This window comes from Thamnophis elegans, chromosome 14 (assembly GCF_009769535.1).
Source record: "Thamnophis elegans isolate rThaEle1 chromosome 14, rThaEle1.pri, whole genome shotgun sequence".
Lineage (NCBI taxonomy): Eukaryota > Metazoa > Chordata > Lepidosauria > Squamata > Colubridae > Thamnophis > Thamnophis elegans.
In genome coordinates, this window is record NC_045554.1 from 26,825,762 (window position 1) to 26,850,532 (window position 24,771).

General features: G+C 42.0%; 1 protein-coding gene across 2 annotated transcripts in view; it reads right to left on the reverse strand.

The window, feature by feature from the left end:
- Positions 1-24,771, reverse strand: part of CPNE2 (copine 2) — a 135,271-nt gene that overhangs the window by 12,816 nt on the left and 97,684 nt on the right. For both annotated transcript variants that reach the window (XM_032230428.1, XM_032230427.1), the window contains exons 9-12: positions 22,581-22,667; positions 15,203-15,262; positions 5,451-5,584; positions 2,846-2,900 (exon numbers count right to left, since the gene is read on the reverse strand). In XM_032230428.1, coding sequence (XP_032086319.1) covers positions 2,846-2,900; positions 5,451-5,584; positions 15,203-15,262; positions 22,581-22,667 — 336 coding nt within the window. The remainder of the gene's footprint in view (positions 1-2,845; positions 2,901-5,450; positions 5,585-15,202; positions 15,263-22,580; positions 22,668-24,771) is intronic.

Sequence of the window (24,771 nt, forward strand, 5' to 3'; positions counted from 1 at the left end):
CCAACGTATATGGGCAGAAAGATTTCCTATCTTAAACCTTCAGGAACAAAATAGCCACTTCAATGTCTTACTGATTGAGGAATGATGAAATGTTTGTTTTAAAAGAAATAAAACTTTGAACACAAAAAGGAACAATATAGCCACATCGCCCGTACTCCATTCCTTCCGCTTCATTTTAAATTTATTAAAATGCCAGGGGCCACAGAGGGGCCCCCTTCAAAAACCAAGCCAAGTTGCAAGAGGAAAAAGATGGGTCAAATACCGATAAATGCTCCAGGATGGGATGAGTCATTCCTTCAGTAGAACATCACAGGCTTAGTCTTAGAACATTGAATAATAGGGTTGCAGAATCGCAGAGTTGGAAGGGACCTTGGAGGTCTTCTAGTCCAACCTCTTGCTACTGACAAATGCCTATTCAATCTGAAGGGACCTTGGAGGTCTTCTAGCCAACCCCTTGCTGGAGCAGGAGACCCTATACCATTATAGACAAATGCCTATTTGATCTGAAGGGACCTTGGATGCCTTCTACAGGTGTTTTCAACTTGCAACCACAATTAAGCCCAAAACCTCTGTTGCTAAGCAAGACAAATGAGTTTTACCCCACTTTACAACCATGCTTGCCATAGCTGTGGAAGGAATCACTGCAGTTCTTCAGTTAGTAACTTGGTTATTAAGTGAATCTGGCTTCCCCATTGACTTTGCATGTCGACAAGTCGCAAAAGGCGATCACTTGGTCTTGGCTGGCTGGGGATTTTGGGAATTGATGCCTAGAGGTCTTAAAGTTGCCAAGGTTGGACACATTGGATCTCCTACTCAAGCAAAGACTCCAGGTTCCCTTCCAACTCTGTTATTCTGCATTCTGTTCTGTAACCTTAACAACCTCCTCAAGAAGATATCTCACATGTTCTATTATACTGTGAGCTATATAGAGTTTATAGGCCTGCATATATTCTCCCCTTATTAGAGAGATTGCCAGGGAGGGCAGACAATTTTTATCTAGGCTTTCTCCTCCAGGACACAAACCCGGCTACCACAGATGCAGTGGCAAAATTCTGTGTTGCTGCAATGTCCACAAGAAAAAAAAATGGGTATAGAAATATAGTTGTCATCTTGTACCAATTATTTGGATATCTCTAACACTTTCTGGACCATTGTATCTACTCCCATGCTTATCAACTTTTTACCCACATAAACCAGGGAGTGACCTGAATAATTTGACAGCATGTAATTTCTCAACAGGTGTTAGGAATATAATTCTAATGGTTGGGTTGGCAATATATAAATCATGTAACAACGCTATACCTGTTTCTTTAAACCATACTGTAAAATGTGATTGGTTGTTGTTTTCCTCAATCGGCCATAAGAGGGAGCCAGAATGACTGTTAGCTCTCTGTTTCATTAGATGCTATGCTGATCTGATCTGAGTGCCGTGATCTATTGTAAGTTCTGCAACTGTTAGCAAACTTTGTGTACCGGACTGTTTGTAAGATTATGGACTATGTTATTTGGATTATCCCTTAACTGAAAGACATTGATGACTGACTGTCTTATCCGTGTATGACTTGGACTGTTTGATGGACTCTGATACCTCTATTTCCACGAAAGTAAAAGCCTATTTAAACTGCAGTGTTTCTGTATGCTGGTTTGTGTATTCTCCAACACAACTCTCACAACGCTTCTCTGAACATACTCGCTCTCCCAATGGGGAGCTTACCTAACAACAGGGATGCTCTTATCCTCTTTTAATGTCAGTACTTTTTTAATATATTGTAAAAATGCAATGTCTATTGCTGGTCTTTGACTGTAATAAGACAGAGTCTTTGTCTCTGTCTTCAAGGCTATGTATGACCTGGATTTGAAGTTCTGATGGTCAGACCCCTCTGCCCCAGCCATCACAGAATCACATTAATTTCTGGTTTCCATCAAAAAAAAAAGTTCATTACCATCAATGGGTTTGCTTAACAACAGCTGTATAACAGTTTTGCTCTTGTTGCATTTGCTTAATAACTATTACAAAAAAGGGTCGTAAAATCCAGTACGGTCATGTGGTGACTCACTTAAGAACTAGGATGTTGGTTTGAGCTCCAAGCTTGGCAATTTGGATGCAAACATTTCATCGCCATTCAAGGAGACATCGTCAGTGCATTTTGAGTTGTGCTCATTCAAAAAGCACTGATGATGTCTCCTCGAATGGTGATGAAACATTTGCAACCAAATTGCCAACCAGAGCTACTAATATTCAAACACATTTCAATCCCTTAAGAACTGCCATAACTTAATCACAATCCCATGCTTAATTATGATTGTACGTCGAGGATTACCTATTATAGCAATCAGATGAAGACTTAAGAGATACATTCACACCACAGCCTGAATTGGGGAATGTGTTGTGGTTTGTCAGGGTGTGTAAACCCAGCTTGTGGAGTTAGGTTTTGATCCCATAGATTGTGTAGAGATCTCCTGCAATAGGTTGAGAAAGCAGGTAGAACGTAACTCTTGAGAGGCTCAACAATACCCAATGATTCTCCAGAACTCAAGTAAGAATTTGAACCTCAGTTACCTTATTAGATTAATAATGATGATTATGACTTCTTTAATTTAGAATATTAACTAAAGCAACTACAATCTTTGTGCCCTTTGCAGAGGTGTGGCGTTCAACTCCCAGAATTCCTGGCTCTTGCTAAGTATTCTGGAACTTGAAGTCAACCTCTCTTGGCCAGAGCGTCTCTCTGAGTTTGGAAGGGGTATCTGTTGGTTCAAAACCAGGAAAGAACCGATGAAACTTTCATCCTACCTAAAGATGTTCATGCAGTGAAACACTCTAAAGCGAATAATCCTGATTTACCTTCCAGTCTGGTGGGAGCTGGGCCCCAAATCCCAAGGCAGGAAACATTTTGTCTCTGCGAAAGAACCAAGAAGAAACAGAACAAGTGAGGAAATGTCTTTTGCCAGTACTGGCTTCTCCTATCTTTAAACATCTCAAAGCTATTGGGGGCAGATATGCAAAATCCCTAAACTCTGCCAACCTGCCTTCCATTGAGGACCTGTACACGGCACGAGTCAAAAAGAGGGCCGTGAAAATATCTACAGACCGCTTGCATCCTGGATATAAATTATTTCAACTCCTACTCTCAAATGACGCTATGGAGCACTGCACACCAAGACAACTAGACACAAGCACAGTTTTTTCCCCTGAATGCCATCACTCTGCTAAACAAATAATTCCCTCACCACTGTCAAACTATTCACTAAGGCTGCATTGCTATTACTCTTCTCATCATTCCTATCACCCATCTTCTCCCACTCATGACTGCAGGACTGTAACTTTGTTGCTTGTATCTTTATGATTTATATTGATATTGATTGTTTCCTGATTGCTTATTTGTATCCTATGACTATCATTAAGTACTATACCTTATGATTCTTGATGAATATATCTTGTCTTTTTATGTACACTAAAAAGCATCTGCACCAAAGACAAAATTCTTGTGTGTCCAATCACACTTGGTCAATAAAGAATTCTGTTCTGTTCTGTTCTATGCTATTTATTCCAATCTCTATTCTATTCTGTTCTATTCTATTCTATTCTATTCTATTCTATTCCAATCTCTATTCTGTTCTGTTCTATTTATTCCAATCTTCTATTCTATTCTATTCTATTTATTCCAATCTCTTATTCTATCCTATCCTATCCTATTCTATTTATTCCAATCCCTTATCCTATCCTATCCTATTCTATTTATCCCAATCTCTATTCTATTCTATTTAGTCCAATCTCCTATTCTATTCTATTTATTCCAATCTCCTATTCTATTCTATTCTATTCTATTCCAATCTCTATTCTGTTCTGTTCTATTTATTCCAATCTTCTATTCTATTCTATTCTATTCTATTCTATTTATTCCAATCTCTTATTCTATCCTATCCTATTCTATTTATTCCAATCTCTATTCTATTCTATTTAGTCCAATCTCCTATTCTATTCTATTTATTCCAATCTCTATTCTATTCTATTCTATTCTATTCTATTCTATTCCAATCTCTATTCTGTTCTGTTCTATTTATTCCAATCTTCTATTCTATTCTATTCTACTCTATTCTATCCTATTCTATTTATTCCAATCTCTTATTCTATCCTATCCTATTCTATTTATTCCAATCTCTATTCTATTCTATTTAGTCCAATCTCCTATTCTATTCTATTTATTCCAATCTCCTATTCTATTCTATTTATTCCAATCTCCTATTCTATTCTATTTATTCCAATCTCTATTCTATTCTATTCTATTTATTCCAATCTCCTATTCTATTCTATCTATTCCAATCTCTATTCTATTCTGTTCTATTTATTCCAATCCTTTATTCTATTCTATTCTATTTATTCCAATCTCTATTCTATTCTGTTCTGTTTTATTTATTCCAATCTCCTATTCTATTCTATTCTATTTATTCCAATCTCTTATTCTATTCTATCCTATTCTATCCTATTCTATTTATTCCAATCTCCTATTCTATTCTATTTATTCCAATCTCCTATTCTATTCTATTTATTCCAATCTCTATTCTATTCTATTCTATTTATTCCAATCTCCTATTCTATTCTATCTATTCCAATCTCTATTCTATTCTGTTCTGTTCTATTTATTCCAATCTTCTCTTCTCTTCTATTCTATTCTATTCTATTCTATTTATTCCAATCTCTTATTCTATCCTATCCTATCCTATCCTATTCTATTTATTCCAATCTCTTATTCTATCCTATCCTATTCTATTTATCCCAATCTCTATTCTATTCTATTTAGTCCAATCTCCTATTCTATTCTATTTATTCCAATCTCTATTCTATTCTATTCTATTTATTCCAATCTCCTATTCTATTCTATCTATTCCAATCTCTATTCTATTCTGTTCTGTTCTATTTATTCCAATCTTCTATTCTATTCTATTCTATTCTATTTATTCCAATCTCTATTCTATTCTGTTCTGTTTTATTTATTCCAATCTCCTATACTATTCTATTCTATTCTATTCTATTCTATTTATTCCAATCTCTTATTCTATCCTATCCTATCCTATCCTATTCTATTTATTCCAATCTCCTATTCTATTCTATTTATTCCAATCTCTATTCTATTTATTCCAATCTCCTATTCTATTCTATTCTATTTATTCCAATCTCTTATTCTATCCTATCCTATCCTATTCTATCCTATTCTATTTATTCCGATCTCCTATTCTATTCTGTTCTATTCTATTCTATTCTATTCTAATTTATTCTAATCTCCTATTTTATTCTATCCTATCCTATTCCATCTCAATTGTGATAGCAGCCACCGAATGAGTTCTGTTTTCAAACCACTTCTGAAAATGCTCAAAATGGCCCTTTTGCCCCTCCGGACTTAATGTTCAAAATAGAACACTTGCTGTGTGACCTATTGTGTTCCACTTACGTGTCATAGTCTTGGATGATCTGCCCGACTGCCCAGATGGCCGAAAGGTATTCGTTGGTCCCCATGGGGTTAATGTAGTGCAAAGATGTCGGATCCCGAGGATTTCCGTTGGATGCCGTGAAGTCGATTCCAACCTGCATGGAAAGATGGCAAAGAGATCCCGTTGTATTCCTGAAGTTGCTCTGGGGGAAAAGGAGAGGCTGGCTGAGAGATTCAGCTGTGCTCGAGCAGGGGGTTGGACTAGAATAGGGTTCCCCAATCTTTCAGACCACTAAATTCATAATTTTAAATCTCCCGAACCACTAATATGATCTGCCTAATGACCGGCTGGGTGAGCGTGGCTAGTTGGTCATGTGAATGGGTGGGCGTGGCCAACTTGATGTCACTCAGTAGAGACTGCCCAGCCCGGCCAGGCTCCTTAGGGCCCCAACAGGAAGCAGTTGCTGGAGCTAAGCAGCCACCATGAGAAAGAGTTGGCAAAACAGCTCAGTTCAAATTGGATCTAACTGAGAAGGAGGCTCAGCAGAAGCACCTCACTGAGGACTAGGAGCATAGGCTTTCCAAGCAGAGGGAAGTTCTGCAGGAGTGCAAGACCAGGTACCGGCCCCTGGATGCTCACTGGGCTGAGATGGTCAGCCAGTTCCAGGCCAGGATGCAATCCCACTGGAATGAGGCCCTCCGGCTCTTTGCCACCAGCGGCTCTTCCCTCCAGCCTTCGCCCAAAGCCCCGCACCAGGAGGCTGAAGCAGACCCCGAGTCAGAATTTGTGCCCCCCCTCTGACCCACATAAAAAGACCCCGAAGGGGGAGACACTGCAGCAACACAAGCGTTCATTGCACGTATCCAGCCCAGGGGCCGTAGTTTGAGGACCTCTGATTTAGTGCAATATAAAAAATGCAAATAATTTTTCTGTGGATCACCAAAATGTTCTCGGGGACAAACCAGTTGGTGAGCGCTGGACTAGAAGGCCTCCAAGGCCCCTTCCAACTTCTTTATTCTGTCAAATGAGAAACAGCACTTTCTTCTCCTTTGACCAGAAAGTCTCACCTGCTGAGTTAGATATCTGGTCAAAGGAGAAGAAAGCAAGCTTTGATATTTACATTATAGCAGATGGCCTCCTTTTCCTGGCTTTATCTGTGCCTGGAAGCTAATTAGGGTCAGGACTGATTAACATTTGAATGGGAATCCCAAAGGTGCTTTAGAGGCAAACTGGACTTTCTGCTTTTTCTTTGAAGATGTTTCGCTTCTCATCCAAGAAGCTTCCTCAGCTCTGACTGGAGGGTGGTTAGACAGGTAAGTTTAAAAGCATCCTGTTAAAAAAAAAAAAGTGGTGCTACTGAAGCCAAGGAATCCACAAAGAAATCAAGTGTTCCTTGAAGCACAAAATCCTTGAGTTATGACCGTAATTGGGATCAGAATGTTCATTACTAAGTGGTGCAGTCATTAAGTGAGCCATGCCCAATTTTTGCTCTGGTTGTTAAGCGAATCACACAGTCTTTAGGCAAATCCAGCTGCCTCCATTGATTTTGCTTGTCCAAAGCCCTCCCCCGCCCCCCCCCCGGAAAGATCCAGTGATCCAGTGATCTTGCAACCATTGTTGCAAGATCCAGTGATCTTGCAACCATGCAACATGCCAGTTGCCAAGGGCCCACATTTTGATGCTGTGAATGCGGGTATGCTTTGACAATTCTAAGCATGAGGACCAGTGACATTTCTCTTTTTCAGGGCTGTTGCAACTTTGAATGGTCGCTAAATGAATCATTGTAGATTGAGGACTACCTGTTTGCAGATGTGCAGGAAAGCGACACAGGAGAAATCAGGAAGAGCCTATCTCACGGCGATCCCTTCACCCTCTAAATTGCTGCTCATCCCTGAACTAAACCAATTTCTAAATATCTTCTTTGCCCACCAGAGTTAAGCCAAAACTAAGGGTGGCTGGGGAATTCTGGGAGTTGAAGGGCACAAGTCTTAAAGTTGCCAAAGTTGGACACCCCTATTCTACAACTTTCCCAAATAATCTAATCTAGAAATAAAGAGAAATTTCCTGACAGTGAGAACAATTAACCAGTGGAGCAGCTTGCCACCAGAAGTTGTGGTTGCTCCAACACTGGAGGCTTCCAAGAAGAGACTAGACAGCCATTTGTCTGGAATGGTGTAGGGTCTCCTGCTTGAGCAGGGGGCTGGACTAGAAGGCCTCCAAGGTCCCTTCCATCTCTGTTATCCTGGATTTGTCTCTGATGTCAGATTTAGAGAGATGCCAAGGTCCTGGTTTTGCATTTCATCTGCCCTGAAATGGTGTGGTTATGCAACAGTTCATGCTGCACAGAGAACGCATTTGTGCCCGCTCCCGTTTCTATGGCAATACTTCCTCCCTTTTCCTGTGTGTCTCCTTAAATCAACACAACAAATCAAAACTGGAGCCCCACATTTGCACACAGTGCTTCAAAACTCCTGCAGGCTGCACCTCGAAAGATTATTTTGGCACAAGGGGTTGGAAGGCCAAAACTCATAGCTTTCCCGGGATACCAAGCCAGCTGCCGGTGGGAAGAAAGAGTAAAATCCTCTATTGCACACAGGAGACCTGAATAGAATAGAGCTGGAAGGGACCTTGGAGGTCTTCTAGTCCAACCCCGCCTACTCAAGCAGGAGACCCTACACCATTTCATACAAATTGTTATTCAGTCTCTTCTTAGAAGCCTCGAGGGATGGATCACCCACAACTTCTGGTGGCAAGCTGTTCCACTGGTTGATTGTTCTGTCAGGAAATTTCTCCTTAGTTCTGGGTTGCTTCTCTCCTTGATTATGAATAGAATGGATGAGCTGGAAGGGACCTTGGAGGCCTTCTAGTCCAGCCCCCTGCTCAAGCAGGGGAACCTATACTATTTCAGATAAGTGGCAGTCCAGTTCCTTCTTAAAAACCTCCAGTGATGATTAGTTTCCATCCATTGCTTGGATGCTGGTGGTTTGGAAAATAAATTGACCCCCTCTTCTTTGTGGCACACCCTGAAATACTGGAATACTGCTACCACGTCCCCCCTAAGCCTTCTTTTCTCTAGACTAACCAAATCCAAATTCCTGCAACTGTTTTTCATATGTTTTGGTCTTCAGGCCCCTAATCATCTTTGTTGCTCTTCTTTGCACTTTTTTTTTCAAAGTCTCAATATCTTTTTTTAATGTGGTGACCAAAACAGGATGCAGTATTTCAGGTGAGGCCTTACTAAGGTTTTGTAAAGCGGTATTAATACTTCACATGATTTTGATACTATGCCTCTATTTATACAACCAAGGATTGTATTGGCTTTTCTGGATGGTGTCACACACTGCTGGCTCTTACTGACAAACTTTCCATGGGAAAGACCTTTGAAGCTTTAATTCCGAATGTTATTAAAATTAGGGCAAGATCAGGCTAGTGGATCCTCCATGAAGCCTCTGAAATTCTTTACATAATACCGATTGTGTTTTCCTATTTTCTTTAGTCCAAAAAAGCAATCACTGAACACACCAATTTTGAATAACATTGACCCACGGTGGCACGGTGGTTATAGTGCAGTACTGCAGGCTACTTCTGCTGACTGCCGGCTGCCTGTAATTTGGCAGATCGAATCTCACCAGGCTAAAAGGTTGACTCAGCCTTCCAAGGGGGGTAAAATGAGAATCCAGATTGTTTGGGGGCAAATAGGCTTACTCTATAAACCACTTAGAGGGGACTGTAAAGCACAGTGAACCGGTATATAAGTCTCAGTGCTATTGATATCGCCGGGCCTTCCTCCTTCCTTTCCTCCCTCCCTCCTTTCCTTTCTTCCTCCATTCATCCCTCCCTCCCTCAGCCTTCCATCTTTCTGAGGTGGGTAAACTGAGGACCCAGATTTTGGGGGGCAATAGGCTGTCTCTGTAAACCACTTAGAGAGCTGTCAAGCAATGTGAAGTGGAATGTAAGTCTAAGTGCTATTGCCCTTCCTTCCTTCCTTCCTTCCTTCCTTCCTTCCTTCCTTCCTTGCACAATGGTTAGAATGCAGTATTGCAGGCTCTGTCCACAGCGAGCAGTTCGATCCTGACAGGCTCCAGGTTGACTCAGCCTTCCATCTTTCTGAGATGGGTAAAATGAGGACCCAGATTGTTGGGGGCAAGAGGCTGACTCCGTAAACTGCTTAGAGAGGGCTTTAAAGTACTGAGAAGTGGTATATAAGTCTTAAGTGCTATTGCTATGGTTACACATGTAGTCCTTGACTTACAATCATTTCTTTAGCAGCCATTCAAAAATACCATGGCATTAGAAAAAGATGGAGTCATTGAGTCATTCATTCATTGGCCATTTCTGGAGACAATTCCTGGCAGAGGATTGTTCTTTTGGTTGTGGTTGTTTTTGATGGTCTTTATAAAAAGCAAAGGTCCAAGGGAGAAAGCCTTCTGGTTCAAGCCAGGGAGGTGTATCTTACAGCTGCAGCTTTGGAGATATCTCCTCAAGTCCATTTGGAAGCCCCGGGAACCTTCTGTAAAAACCCAGCAGTACTGAAATCAGCAAGAAACACATGGACACTGTGATGTAAGGATGAAGGACCATGTTTCCCTTAAGTCAAACCTGACTCTTGATGACTTAATGACTCTAATGATATGTGAGAAAAACCTTGGGGGACGGAGCGAAGCGATGCTGCCTGAGGAACAGTAAGATAAAAGGCAGCATAACTCAGAGCTGCATAGAGGGCAAGCCAAGAGGCTCCAAAGAGACCTTCCCTAGTTTCTTGGCCCATAAAGAAGACGGAGGAAGGGTGGTACTTTCAAACTAGCAAGATTCCGTTAAAGTAGTTTTGCCATAAAGTAGAATTTGTCTATATGGACTGTTTCCTGTCTGGTCTGCTTGATAAGGCTGCCAATGACATATCCTTGATAGTATGGACATTCCTTGGTCATCCTATCTTGATGGACGACTTTCAATTTTAATTCTTATCGGTAGCCCTGACATTCCTCGGTAGCTGTCAAGGCCCAAGAAACCAGGATAGAGTTCAAAAGCACTGCGAGTTTCTTCTTTGCAACCTATGCAAAAGAACCTGATCTACTAATGACGAAGGCGAACTGGCGGCAGGTAAGAGTCAACAGATTTCAATGGGGGCTGGACAGGTCTCTTTCCGGGGGGTGTAGAGACTCCAAATTGAGGATGCCTTTCACCCCACCTTCAGGCTCAACCTGGTCATCTCCGACAGTAGTTTCCCATTCAAATACCAACCAGATTAGCTTCTAAGTTCAAACAAGAGGCACCAGAAATTAAGGAATGAAAATCAGAAAACCCTGTCGAAGCACACGTATTACGCCCATTTTCCACCTTCAGTGATTCTCAAAGCCACGGGAAATGTTTAAGTGGGATTCACAGCCCCCTCACCCGCCCAGCCCTAGATGTAAATAATAATTTAAGGGGCACGTCTTTCCCCAAAAAGTTGAAACAATATTAATATAATTATATTATCCATATAATGATGTTGATTATCATTATAATATCAATATTAGAATACTGTAGGTATCAAAAACATCAATAATTATTAGAATAGAATTCTTTATTGACCGAGTGTGATTGGACACACAAGAAATTGGTCTCTGATGCATAAGCTTAGAGTGTACATTTAAACAGAAAGTGATAGGTCATAGATCATAATATAGATTATAATAGCATAGCATAACGATTATATTTATTAATACAATCATATTATATCATCATATTATACTATACTATACTACACTATACTATACTATACTATACTATACTATACTATACTATGCAATGCTATACTATACTATATTACATTATATTATAACTAATTATTATTAATCCCAACGGCCTCCCTCCCACTGCCTGCTACTTCATAGAGAGCAGTGATGGCAAACCTTTTCAGCACTGAGTGACAAAAGGATTGCACGGAAACTCGCAGGTCGGTTTTCGTCACTCCCACGGGCGCTGATTGTCGTGCATGTTAGGGATGTAACCCTAGTCTTGGCTTGGCAATGTATATGTATAAGCAGAAGCCATGATTGTAACAGATGTATCTGTTACTTTAAATGCTAGAGATGTAATTGGATGCTATTGCTATAAGCAGCCATAAAAGGAGGAAGGAACTATTACGGTTTCTCCTGATGCTCCTGATTGTTCCTGATAGTTACTGACGGTTACTATATGAGCTTAGTATTCGGAGAGAAGACCGTGTATTGGATGGTGGCTAGTCTGTATAATAGTTACCTGTCTACATGGTGAATTGTAAGTTGAGCAACTGTAACTTCAACGTATTGTAAATAGACTGTGTATATACTCCAAAACTGCTTATAGTCTGTTTGGAGACTATTTATCCTATTTTTGTTACGCAAGTAAAGCTATTCTTTGTTCTACCTTCGGTGGCTGTGAGTGACTATTCTGCGGCTTATTCGATACTAATCTTCTGCTGCAGAACTCTAGTCTCCTAACGGGGATAGACTTAACAGTGCACATCCATGCCAGAAACAGAAAACAAACAGGCAAGGCCTGTGTGCCAGGCGGGATGACTTCGTGTGCCACTTTGGGCATATGTGCCATAGGTTTGCCATCATGAATATAGAGGGATATAGTGATAGATTGATTCAGCTGTAACTTAACCTTTCTTTGTTTCAATATTTGGACTCCGGAGTCTGCCTCAGGAGGACGCTGAACCCAATTCCTGGTTTGTTGAAGGAAATTTGGGCAAACTTTTCCGGGAAACAATGTCCCAAATTAATTAAGAATGAAAATGTATGAAAGGAAATTTGTTTTACAATACAATACAATACAATAGCAGAGTTGGAAGGGACTTTGGAGGTCTTCTAGTCCAACCCCCTGCCTAGGCAGGAAAACCTACATCACTTCAGACAAATGGCTCTCCAACATCATTTTAAAGACTTCCAGTGTTGGGGCATTCACAACTTCTGGAGGCAAGTTGTTCCACTGATTAATTGTTCTAATTGTCAGGAAATTTCTCCTTAGTTCTAGGTTGCTTCTCTCCTTGATTAGTTTCCACCCATTGCTTCTTGTTCTACCCTCAGGTGCCTTGGAGAATAGCTTGACTCCCTCCTCTCTGGGGCAGCCCCTGAGATATTGGAAGACTGCTATCATGTCCCCCCTAGTCCTTCTTTTTGTTAGACTAGGCACACACCTACTTCATTCATGGCCAACGTTCTCAAATCCTCATCTGCATTAAATGCTTTAAATGTAATTCCAGTGTTTTTGGAATAGCACCCAGTGTGCCGATTACCACTGGAATTACCACTGCTGGTTTGTGCCACAATCGTTGGATTTCGATTTTTAAATCCTGGTATTTCGCAATTTTTTCATGTTCCTTCTCGTCAACCCTGCTATCACCTGGTATTGCGATGTCTATGATTGTAACCTTATTTTTCTCAACCAGTGTGATGTCTGGTGTATTATGCGCCAGTATTTTGTCCGTTTGTATACGAAAATCCCACAAGATCTTGACCATCTGATTTTCGGTGACTTTTTCAGGCTTATGTTCCCACCAATTTGTTGTTGTTTTAATATTATAATTTTTGCACAAATTCCAGTGGATCATTTGTGCTACTGAATTGTGCCGCAATTTATAATCAGTCTGTGTGATTTTTTTACAGCAGCTGAGTATGTGATCAACAGTTTCATCAGCTTCTTTGCAAAGTCTGCATTTGGCATCATCAGAGGATTTTTCGATTTTGGCCTTAATGGCATTTGTGCGGATAGCTTGTTCTTGCGCAGCCAGGATTAGTGACTCTGTTTCTTTCTTTAATGTACCTGCTGTTAACCATAACCAAGTTTTTTCACTGTCCACTTTATCTTTTATTTTTCCCAGAAATTGGCCATGCAATGCTTTGTTCTGCCATCTCTCCATTCTTGATTTTATCACATCTTTTCTATATTCTTGTTTCGTCTGTTGGGCCTTCAGTAGATTTTTGTTCTTTACTTCGATTAATAGATGTTCTTTACTTTCTTTTAAATAATTAGCCAGTGCATGTTTTTCTTCTTCAACTGTTTGCTTCACTTGTTGTTGTTGTTGTTATTATTATTATTATACAATTGTATCACAGCGGCCAGTTGTTTCACCGGATTTGGCATTGGTTACTAGTCGGGCCCCACCCAGGGGCCTAGGACGTCGTAACGTATTTTCTTAATATGCGTGCAGATCCAAGCAGTGCGGCTTTTTGCATTTGACTGATGGTGATTTTGTCAATTTTTAACTGTTTTAAATGTAATTCCAGTGCTTTTGGAATAGCACCCAGTGTGCCAATTACCACTGGAATTACCACTGCTGGTTTGTGCCATAGTTGTTGAATTTCGATTTTTAAGTCCTGGTATCTTGCGATTTTTTCATGTTCCTTCTCGGCGACCCTGCTATCACCTGGTATTGCGATGTCTATGATTGTGACCTTATTTTTCTCAACCAGTGTGATGTCTGGTGTATTATGCGCCAGTATTTTGTCAGTTTGTATACGGAAATCCCACAAGATCTTGACCATCTGATTTTCGGTGACTTTTTCAGGCTGATGTTCCCACCAGTTTGTTGCTGTTTTAATATTATAATTTTTGCACAAATTCCAATGTATCATTTGTGCTACTGAATTGTGCCGCAATTTATAATCAGTCTGCGCGATTTTTTTACAGCAGCTGAGTATGTGATCAACAGTTTATTTAATTATTATTATTATTATTATTATTATTATTATTATTATTATTATTTGTTTCTACCCTGCCTCCATTGCAGGCTGGAACTCCTGAAATTGGAAGAAATCCACAATCTGAAAGGCTACAAAGAAGAGTGGTTATATTCTCCAAAGCACCAGAAGGCAGGACAAGAAACAATGGGTGGAAACTAATCAAGGAGAGAAGCAACTTGGAATTAAGGAGAAACTTCCTAACAGTGTGGACAGCTGGCCTCCAGAAATCGTGGACGCTCCCTCCATCAGCTTTTAAGAAGAGACTGGACAGTCACTTATCTGAAATAGTATAGGTTCTCCTGCTTGAGCAGGGGGCTGGACTAGAAGACCTCCAAGGTCCCTTCCAACTCTGTTATTATGTACAGGTAGCGCTCAACATACAACCACAACCAAACCCAAATTTTCTGTTCTAAGCAAGAAGGTTTTTCAGTGAGTTTTGCCCCATTTTATGACTTTGCTTACCGCAGTTGTTAAGGGAATCACTGAATTCCTTAAGTTAGTAACCTGGTTGTTAAGTGAATCCGGCTTCCCTATTGACTTTGCTTGCCGGAAGGTCGCAAAAGGGGATCCCCATGTGGGACACTGCAAACGTCATAAGCATGAACCCGTTGCCAAGCATCCAAATGTAAATCACGTGACCATGGGGATGCTGGAATGGTCATAAGCGTGAAGAATGCCCATAAGTCACTTTTCCCCATGATGCTGTAACTCTGAACAGTCACTAAAGGAATTGTCGTAAGTCGAGGACTACCTGTATAGCATGGAAGGTCTCCTTCGGGATCTTTCGTGATGCCTCACCTTGTCTCTATGGCTCATCCTCCCAACGCGTTGCTAAGTGGGTGGTAAACTTCTTGTCAGGGTTTTGTTGTACCAGAGAGCAGCCCACACCCTATAATTTTGCGGGCCACGGTGGGGCATATTTCCGCTCAGGAAACAAGCTTTTTTCCAACTTCCAGGCGTAAGTGATGCTTTAATTAATGCTGAGATTTAACCGAGAGGCCACAACAATGATTATGTTGTTAGCGTTCATGGAAAGAAAAAAAAATCACCAAGATCCTTACCGTAAACATTAATTGGCAGCCTCCGAGGATGTAATCCAGGAAGGAGTAATCTCGGGTGATCTTAAAAGACGAAGGGGAAGATTTGGGAGGAGGGGAGGAAGAGAGAAAGAAAGAAAGGAGAAACAGAGCAAGTTAATGCAAAAGCATTAGGACTGCTTCACAAAATATTCATTTATTCCTCCATATTAGTTCAGTGCTTCGCAACATTGGCAATTTTAAGACGTGTGGATTTCAACTCCCAGAATTCCCCCGTGTTCTGACCGAGGCTTCCCAAGAGCCTGAAGCAAACTCCTTGTCCTGACAAAAATCCCTTGTATTAATTGACTGTGAAATCTGCTCCTTCACATCCAGCAAAGCCTTTCGAGGGAGGATTTACAGTCACAGACCTTATCCGGCTTGGAGAGCTGCCAGGCGGCTATCTGCAGAACTTGGCAAGGAGTCTCAGAGAGTCACGAACCAATTAAGTGAACTAATGGTCTCCTGCAAACTCCCCTCCCCTTTCCCCCTCTTTTATTCCATATGGGAGGAGCCATTCATTGTCCACCTATGGCCTTACTCCCAAGTTGACCCTTATTCTTTAGCTGTTCCCTTCGTCTGGCAACTCTGTGCATGCGCACACTGGGAACAGGCTCCAGCTGTTCTTCTGCCCCACTGCTGTCTGACTCTGAAGGCAGCTGATAACTGGCATATGGCCCTGGCCCCCTCTCTGCCTCCGACACAGAGCCCTCATCCAAGTCTTCTCCAGACTCCAGGACTGGCCCATCTTCCTCCCCAACCTCCTCGCTGTCCGAATCTGCGGGTCACAACCCCAAGCCAAGAATTAACTTCAACTCCCAGAATCCCCCAGCATGGTCAGCTGGAGAATTCTAGGAGTTGAAGTCCGCATGTCTTAGATTTGCCAAAGCTGAGAAACAATCTTCTAGGTTGACTCTCCCGGGAGCCATCCCATTTCCAAACACTGTGGCTGGATTTATACCACACATTTACCATTTAAACCAAGGAAAATAAAACCACAACTGTTCTGCAAGATGATATTGAGATGGCGCATCGTGGTTTCAACTCGTAACCTGGTTCACCTGGGATAGCCTGGGAATGTTAGAATCCCCTGCGTCACAAGCCACTTAACTGTTGTTTTTAACTTCAGCCTGGAACATTTGTGTGTGCTCAGCCGTGCAGCCTATCAAAAGCAGCAGATTGGAGGGGTGTGTGTGTTTGTGTGTGAGACATTCTTGGGAAGCTTTCTCTTTTGTGTTAACAAAGGTCTTTGTTGGGCCAACATTCTCCTCTATTCTCTTTGACAGATTTGTCTGAGAAAGTTAATCTTGGTTGAACGGTTACTAAGCCAGTGGTCTCCAACCTTGGCAACTTTAAGACCTGTTGGACTTCAACTCCCAGAGTTCCTCAGCCAGCTTTGCTGGCTGAGGAACTCTGGGAGTTGAAGTCCACAGGTCTTAAAGTTGCCAAGGTTGGAGACCACTGTACTAAGCTATCACCTACGGCAGGATTTCCCAACTTTTTCAATTATTTTTTATTTCATTTAGTTTGTCAAACATGTAAAAGATAACAGGTATACGTATAAACATAAATATGAACACAGTAAATGGGGTGCAAATAAATGGGGACAGTAGGATAGAGACGGTAGGCATGCTAGTGCGCTTATGCACGCCCCGTTTACAGACCTCTTAGGAATGGGGTGAGGTCCACGGTAGACAGTTTAAGGTTACAGTTATGGGGGTTTGAGGATATAACAACAGAGTCAGGTAGAGCATTCCAGGCATTGACCCCTCTGTTGCTGAAGTCGTATTTTCTGCAATCGAGTTTGGAGTGGTTTACCTTAAGTTTGTATCTATTGTTTGCTCATGACTTGCCTTATCTTAGTCCAATGCAGGTACTCCTCAGTTTACATTCATTCATTTAGTGGCCACATTTGTGGTGGGACTGAATGAGTGTTACTTACGACAAGTCTTCAAAGTTCTGGGTGTTTACAGTATACATGTGAAATCGCATTACATTAATAAAAAAAATAAAAAAAAATAAAAAAATAAAAATAAAAATAAATAAATAAATAAAAAAACATGTATACTGTTTCTCTTTAATTTCTCCGTAAAAATAGGACAAGCTGAATACATTGACATATAGTAGAAATACACCAAGGGGAGGAGGAGTGGGATAGAAGAAAGAGGGGTAGAGAGGGCGAGAGAGAGGATGGGAGGGAAGGTGAGAAGGAAGGGAGGGAGTGGACTGGGAGAGAGGAGTGGTAGAGGGGGAGGGGAAGTAGGGTAGAGGGGAATGATGGAGGGAAGATAGTAAGTTGCAGGGGGGCGGAAGAAAGAGGTGTATGGAGAGTAGAAGAGGTATATTGGATTTCTATTTGAGTTTGAGTTTGAGCTTTATTTTATTTATATTTCTGGGGGTATTGTTGACAAGAGGAATTGCTGTGATTATTGTTTAATGTTGTATGGCCCCGGTTATGCACAGTATATATGTGACTGTATGAAAATGAAAAATAAAAACATTTAACGATGGGAAAAAAAAGTTCTGGGTGTTTGGTGTCTGGGACATAATTAGAACATTGCAATGGGCTGCAATTGCATGCCTTCAAATTCCAACATTGCCTGCCAGCTTCCCATGAAGTAAAGTTAATGGAGAAGCTGGTCAGAAGTCATGGTCACTTCAATTCCCGGATTTCCCCAATCTTCATGGGATCCTGCTCATAGCGAGGCTGAGGACTGCAATGGGAAAGCCTGCACACCGAAGTAGGCTAAGCTCAAAGGGGACAAGATGCAGAAAACCTGCCTTGGCATATTGTGTGAATTAGGCCAATGCATGAAGCCTTAAAAGGCATTACATGTAGACCTCAACCTAGGACAATAAAGGACCCTGCCCATCATAGACATAAGATGTGACAGCTGTAAAGAAGATCATCACATCAGAATGGATGGAAACTAATCAAGGAGGGGAGCAACCAGGAATTAAGGAGAACAGTGAGGACAATTAACCAGTGGAACAGCTTGCCACCAGAAATCGTGGGCGCTCCATCACTGGAGGCTTTTAAGAAGAAATTGGATGATCACTTGTTTGGAATGGTAGAGGGTCTCCTGCTTGAGCAGGGGGTTGGACTAGAAGACCTCCAAGGTCCCTTCCAACTCTCTTATTCTGTTAAGACCCAGACTGACCTTCTAAAGGAGGAGTAGTTTAAGCGAAAGACCATGATTCTTAGGATGTAGACAGATTTAAAGCTTTGCAGGTTGCTCTGATTTTTATCAGAGTTTTTAAAGAAGAGACTGGACAGTCACTTGTCTGATTTGGTATAGGATCTCCTGCTTAAAAAGGGAGTTGGACTAGAAGACCTCCAAGGTTCCTTCCAGCTCTATTCTGATTCTGATCATGAGAACTGAGAGTAAATATGTATGTATGTATGTATGTATGTATGTATGTATGTATGTATGTATGTATGTATGTATGTATGTATAAACCTTTGCTGAAAACTTTAAATGCAGAGGTGCTTGGACTAGAAGACCTTCAAGGTCCCTTCCAGATCTATTCTGATTCTGATCATGAGACCTGAGAGTAAATATGTATGTATGTATGTATGTATGTATGTATGTATAAACCTTTGCTGAAAACTTTAAATGCAGAGGTGCTTGGACTAGAAGATCTTCAAGGTCCCTTCCAGATCTATTCTGATTCTGATCATGAGACCTGAGAGTAAATATGTATGTATGCATGCATGCATGCATGCATGCATGCATATATACCTTTGCTGAAAACTTTAAATGCAGAGGTGCTTTTTCAAAAGGCAGTTGGACTTTCTTGTTTTTTTTTCTTTTAAAGACGTTTCGCTTCTTATTCGAGAAGCTTCTTCAGTTCTTCTGGAAAAGCTTCTTGGATCTTCAAGGAAAAACAGAGAAAGTCCAGGTGCCTTTTGAAAAAGTACCTTTGGGACAAGGATGACCTGGATGAGTGAGAATCTCCATGGACATTCTGTAAATGGGAACTTTCAGCAAAAACATCACAAATCCCAGGCACATCCACATGGGCAAATGGTCATAAATGTGGACCAGTTGATGAGCAGTGGAAATGTGGGAGGGGCAGGTGATGCTACTTTGGAACTAGATTGTAAGTATCTTTTGAGGAGGTCCGTCATAACTTCGAACGGTTGCTACCTGACCGGACGTAAGTCAAGGACGGTTTGTATGTATTTTGGGTGCACCTTGTTACAGGCATACAGCAATTATGCTTCATTAATTGCTTTGGGACTTTGGGTGAACCCAGGGCCTAGCACAGAATCAATATGGAGCCAAGAGAGCTGATGGCATATTCAACAGTGAGGAGGTTGGGGAGAAGCATGGGCCGGTCTTGGAGTCTGAGGAAGGCTCTGATGAGGGCTCTGTGTCAGAGGCAGAGAGGGGGCCAGGGCCATAGGCCATCAGCTGCCTTCAGAGTCAGAGATCAGTGGGGCAGAAGAACAGCTGGAGCCTGTTCCCGATGTGCGTATGCGCAAAGTTGCCAGGAGAAAGGAACAGCTAAGGAACAAGGGCCGACTAGGGAGTAAAGCCACAAGTCGATGGTGAATGGCTCCTCCCATATGGAATAAAAGAGGAGGGAAAGGGGAGTGGAGTTTGCAGGAGAGTATAAGTTCAATTCATTAGGGTGAAGATCTGTTCCTGACTTCTTGCCAAGGAATTGCTGCTACAGCCTGGCGTTTGGAAGATATCGGCCTGGCAGCTCTGCAAGCCTGATAAAGGCCTGTCATTGTGAAATCTCATGAAAGACTGTCGGTCGGGACGTTGCTGGAGAGGAATTCCCTTGCAACTAAATAAAAGGGGTTTGATGGGGACGAGGAATCGGCTTTGTGCTTTTGGGAAGCCTCGGTCAGAACACGGGGATCAAATCGGTGCCGTTCTAGACCATTTGTGCTCATTGCTGTTTTACCTCATTCACTTCCTCCTCTGAGTTGAATAAGAGGGAGAGGGGGACGAGAGGGATAGACGGACATGATGTATGTGAAAGTATTCAGTCTTAACGTAAGTGCAAAGTGAGAGGCAAAAAAAGAGTACAGGGAGTGGACTTAGAACCATTCATTTAGTAACCGTTCAAATTTACGATGGCACTGTAAAAAAATCATATGTGGACTGTTTTCCACATTTACGACCATTGCAACATCCCCATGGTCACGTAATCAAAATTTGGCTGCCTGGCAACTGGCATGCATTTATGACCCGGGGGGGTCGCGTAATCCCCTTTTGCGACTTCCTTGCAAGCAAAGTCGATGGAGAAGCCAGATTCGCTTAACAACCTCGGTACTAAGTTAACAACTGCAATCATCCATGTGATAGCTGTGGCAAATACCGTATTTTTCGGAGTACAAGACACACCAGAGTATAAGACGCACCATGATTTTGAAGAGGTAATTTAAAAAAAAAAAAAAAAAAACAGTTTTTGCACTCTGCAGGCCTCCCAAATCTTCTGCACGCCTCGTTTTTTGCACAAAAAAGGAGGGGGGCATGCAGAGGGTTTGGGAGGCTTGCAGAGTGCTTCTGAGGGCTGGAGGGGCAAAAAATGGGCCATTTTCACCCCCTACCCCAGCCCTCAGGAGCACTTTGCAAGCCTCCCAAACCCTCCGCACGTCTATTTTTGCAGGGTTTCGGGAGGCCACAAATGCTGTATTCGGTGTATAAGACGCACCCATATTTTCACCCTCTTTTCTGAGGTAAAAAGGTGCGTCTTATACTCCGGAAAATACGGTAGTTCGTAAAATAGGGCAAAGCTCGCTTCATGGAAATTTTGAGCTCAACTGTGGTTGTTAAGTCAAGGACTAGCTGTAGTCTTCAAAGCAGGAGTCGAGAGGGACTAGAACCTTGTCCCCTTTGCAAAAGTCTCGGCTCACAGCCCGAATGGGGCAGAAAAGCATCTTCCTCATAGGCTGCTGGCTGAAGCCCGATCTGCCTCCTCCAATTTGGTGGAATGACAGGTTAATCAGGCCTTGTGTTTGCCTTCATCCTGGCTTGTCAGAGTTTGGCATTTAAAAAAAAAATCACTGCGTTTGTCCCAGAGTCGAGACCTTGGCCTTCTGGTGATTAGATGCCACTCTACCAATCTTGGTATTATGTACGTAATTATGATTTTAATGCAAATCTGAAAGCGGTTTAGCCGTTCTAATCCATCAAACTGAAAAGCAAAGGTCTTCCTTGTCTGAAGGAGTAAATCACTCAAGAGGGTTTATAATTTCAGAACCAGAGAAGAAGTTAATTTATGGACTGCAGTGCTGAGTTGAGTAATAAGAATGCTTTGGCCATACTTTTCTGAGAAGGAGTTTATGCACGTGAGGATTCTTTATTTGAACTACTTGATAATAGGCCACTGAGGCTTCAAAAGGACTTTTCCATTACACACACTGTGGCATTTATACACTTTTACCAATATCTAAATAGGGCCACTGAGCGGTGGCTCAGTGGCTAAGACGCTGAGCTTGTCTATCAGAAAGGTTGGCAGTTCGAATCCCTAGCTCCGCATAATGGAGTGAGCTCCCGTTACTTGTCCCAGCTTCTGCCAACCTAGCAGTTCGAAAGCATGCAAAAATGCAAGTAGAAAAATAGGAACCACCTTTGGTGGGAAGGGAATAGCATTCCGTGCGCCTTCGGCATTGAGTCATGCCGGCCACATGACCACAGAGGCGTCTTTGAACAGCGCTGGCTCTTCGGCTTAGAAATGGAGATGAGCACCGCCTCCTAGAGTCAGGAACAACTAGCACATATGTGCTAGGGAAACCTTTATCTTACCATCTCAGTATCTCACTTCTACCTTCCCTTATGCATGGGCATTTTAAAAAATACTTCATTGCTGAGGCCATAAACACAGGTCGTCCTTGGGTTACGACCATTTATTTCACGACTACATGATTCAATTAAAAACTGTGGCAAAAAAAGGCCATAAGGTGGAATGCATCTCTGTCTTAGTCCTCTACTTATGACCAGTCAGTTTCAAAGTTTTTAAGTATTTCAAAGTATTAGTACTGCTTTAGAAATCCTTAGTAAGGCCACAGCTGGAATCCTGCATCCAGTTTTGGTCACCACATTACAAAAAGAAAATGCTGAATCTTTGGAAAAAGTGCAGAGAAGAGCAACAAAGATTATTAAAGGCGTGAAGACTAAAACCTATGAAGAACGGCTGCAGGAATTGGGTATGTCTGGTCTAGAGAAAGGAAGGTTGTGGGGTGAAATGAAGAGTCGTAAAATGGGGCAAAAGTCACTTTAAAATGTCTCTCTTAGCAATGGAAATTTTGGGCTCAACTGTGGTCGTAAGTTGAGGACTGCCTGTATGTATTTCTAAAAAAGCCCAGAGGAAACCATCTGTCCTTCTAAGAAGTAGAACTTACTTTGCAGGACTTGACAATGATGATGCCTGAATTCTTGTAGCTCCTTTTCTTCTTCTGTTTTTTGGGATTGATGCATTCAAACTCTGCCTGCGTATTATTATTTTTAGAAAGAAAGGAAGACCATGGTAAATGCAATAATCTTGATTCCCCCCCCCTTTTTTTTAATACATTAGTTGTTCTGTAGTTACTGGGAAAGCTGAGATTTACAATTCCAAAACATTTCAGGGGTAACCAAGTTGGGGAAGAATGGCTTAAACCAGTTGTTCTCAATGGGAGCTACTTTAAGGCTTCAATTCCAAGAATTCCCAAGCCGCCTGGGAAATTCTGGGAATTGAAGTCCACACATCTTAAAGTGGCCACTGTTGAGAAACACTGGTAAACTACCGATATCCCAAACATTGACTAAAGAGATGCCTGTATCCCCCAGTAACCACACTGGAACCCAAATGCTGTAGGTATGGGGCAAAAATTTCCAACCTTTTGGAGGGAAACTGGGATATTAAGAATTGAAAATGTGTGAAGTCTGGGCTCTGAAGGTATTGGTCTGTGATGGCAACCCTATGGCATGCATGTCAGAAGTGGCACACAGAGCCATCTCTCCAGACACGCAAGCCATTGCTCATTGCTCTTCTGTATTGTGGTGCGCTGGCCAGCTGGTCTTCATGCGTGTGGGAGCACCAGACAAGCACATGCGTGTGCTGGGAAGATGATCTTCCAGTTTCCCGCACACACACGCAAACTGGACAGCTGGCTTTTGCACATGCATTCGTGCTAGAAACCGGAAGATCAGGTGGCATGCGCACTGGGTGGCTGCTCTTCCTGTTTCCGGCACATGCACATGTGCACACTCCCATTTTGGCACTCAGTGCTGAAAAGTTTTGCCAACACTGGTATTGGTATTCCTGCCTTACGTGTGACCAGTCCTTCTACTTATGACCATCTCATCACATGATTCAAGCAGAAGACAATGATGAAGCCCGGAGGAAGTTGCCAATTGCACTCATGTGATGTCTCACTTAACAACCATGATGATTTGCTTAATGATGGAAGGACATGAGGTTGTAAATCTAGCACAGTCCCCTGACGTTTTGCTCAGGCACTTAGCAATGAAGTTGCCAGTCCCAATTTGGTTGCTAAGTGAGGACTACCTATAGAAGAGGCAACAGGTCTGATCTCCTGGCTCCGCCTACTCTAGTGATGTCACAGCCACAGGCCACACCCCTGCAATTCTTGCACCCCAAAATAAAAATCAGCATGGCTTCTGAATCAAGCAAGATCGGAGAATGAATCTGAACGTGGCTTGATTACTCGTAAATAAGAACTGAATTTATAAACAAGGTTCAAGTTATTTTATTACAGGCTGAACTTTCACAGACAGGAAGATATTAGGGAATTTTTTAATCCAGAGTGGGTTCTAATCCTGCTTTTGTCCTAATCCAGAGTTTCACTTTATGAAAATGTTGGGGGGGGAATTGTTTTTTTCCCCAAGGATTACAATCTTGTCACAACAGAAGATGAGAGGAGAGCAAAACCCACAAGGTCCAAGGAGTCCTCACCCCACCACAGTTTGGGTCACAGCCGAGGTTAAAACACTGACACGCTGTCACTTCTGAATCTCACTTCAGCTGCTCGTGCAAATGATGCAATTTACAAAAATCCACCTCGTCTTCATGTGAATATTGTCTTAAGTATTTCACATTGCACTTTAAAGCCACGGCTGGTGCTTCAGGCCTTTGAGGTCACCTTAACTTCAAGACGGGCTTGTCAGTCCCCTGAAATTCATGAGACTCAGAGAGCTTCTTCTAAGCCAGTGTTTCTCAACCTTGACAACTTGAAGTCCTGTGGACTTCAACTCCCAGAATCCCCCAGCATAGCTGGCTGGGGGATTCTGGGAGTTGAAGTCCACAGGACTTCAAGTTGTCACAGTTGAGAAACACTGTTCTAAGCAATTTCCTTTGTTGTTCCTCACCTACCGTGTTTCTCCAAAAACGAGACCCAACCAGAAAGGAAACCCCAGTGCGTCTTCTGGAGCAAAAACTATTATAAGACCTGGCCTTATTTTCGGGAAAACACAGGCACACACAGAAATCTTGCGAATCTAAAGCAGACTCCTTGTACCATAAAACAAATTAGAATTAGAATAACAGAGTCGGAAGGGACCTTAGAGATCTTCTAGTCCAACCCCCTGCTC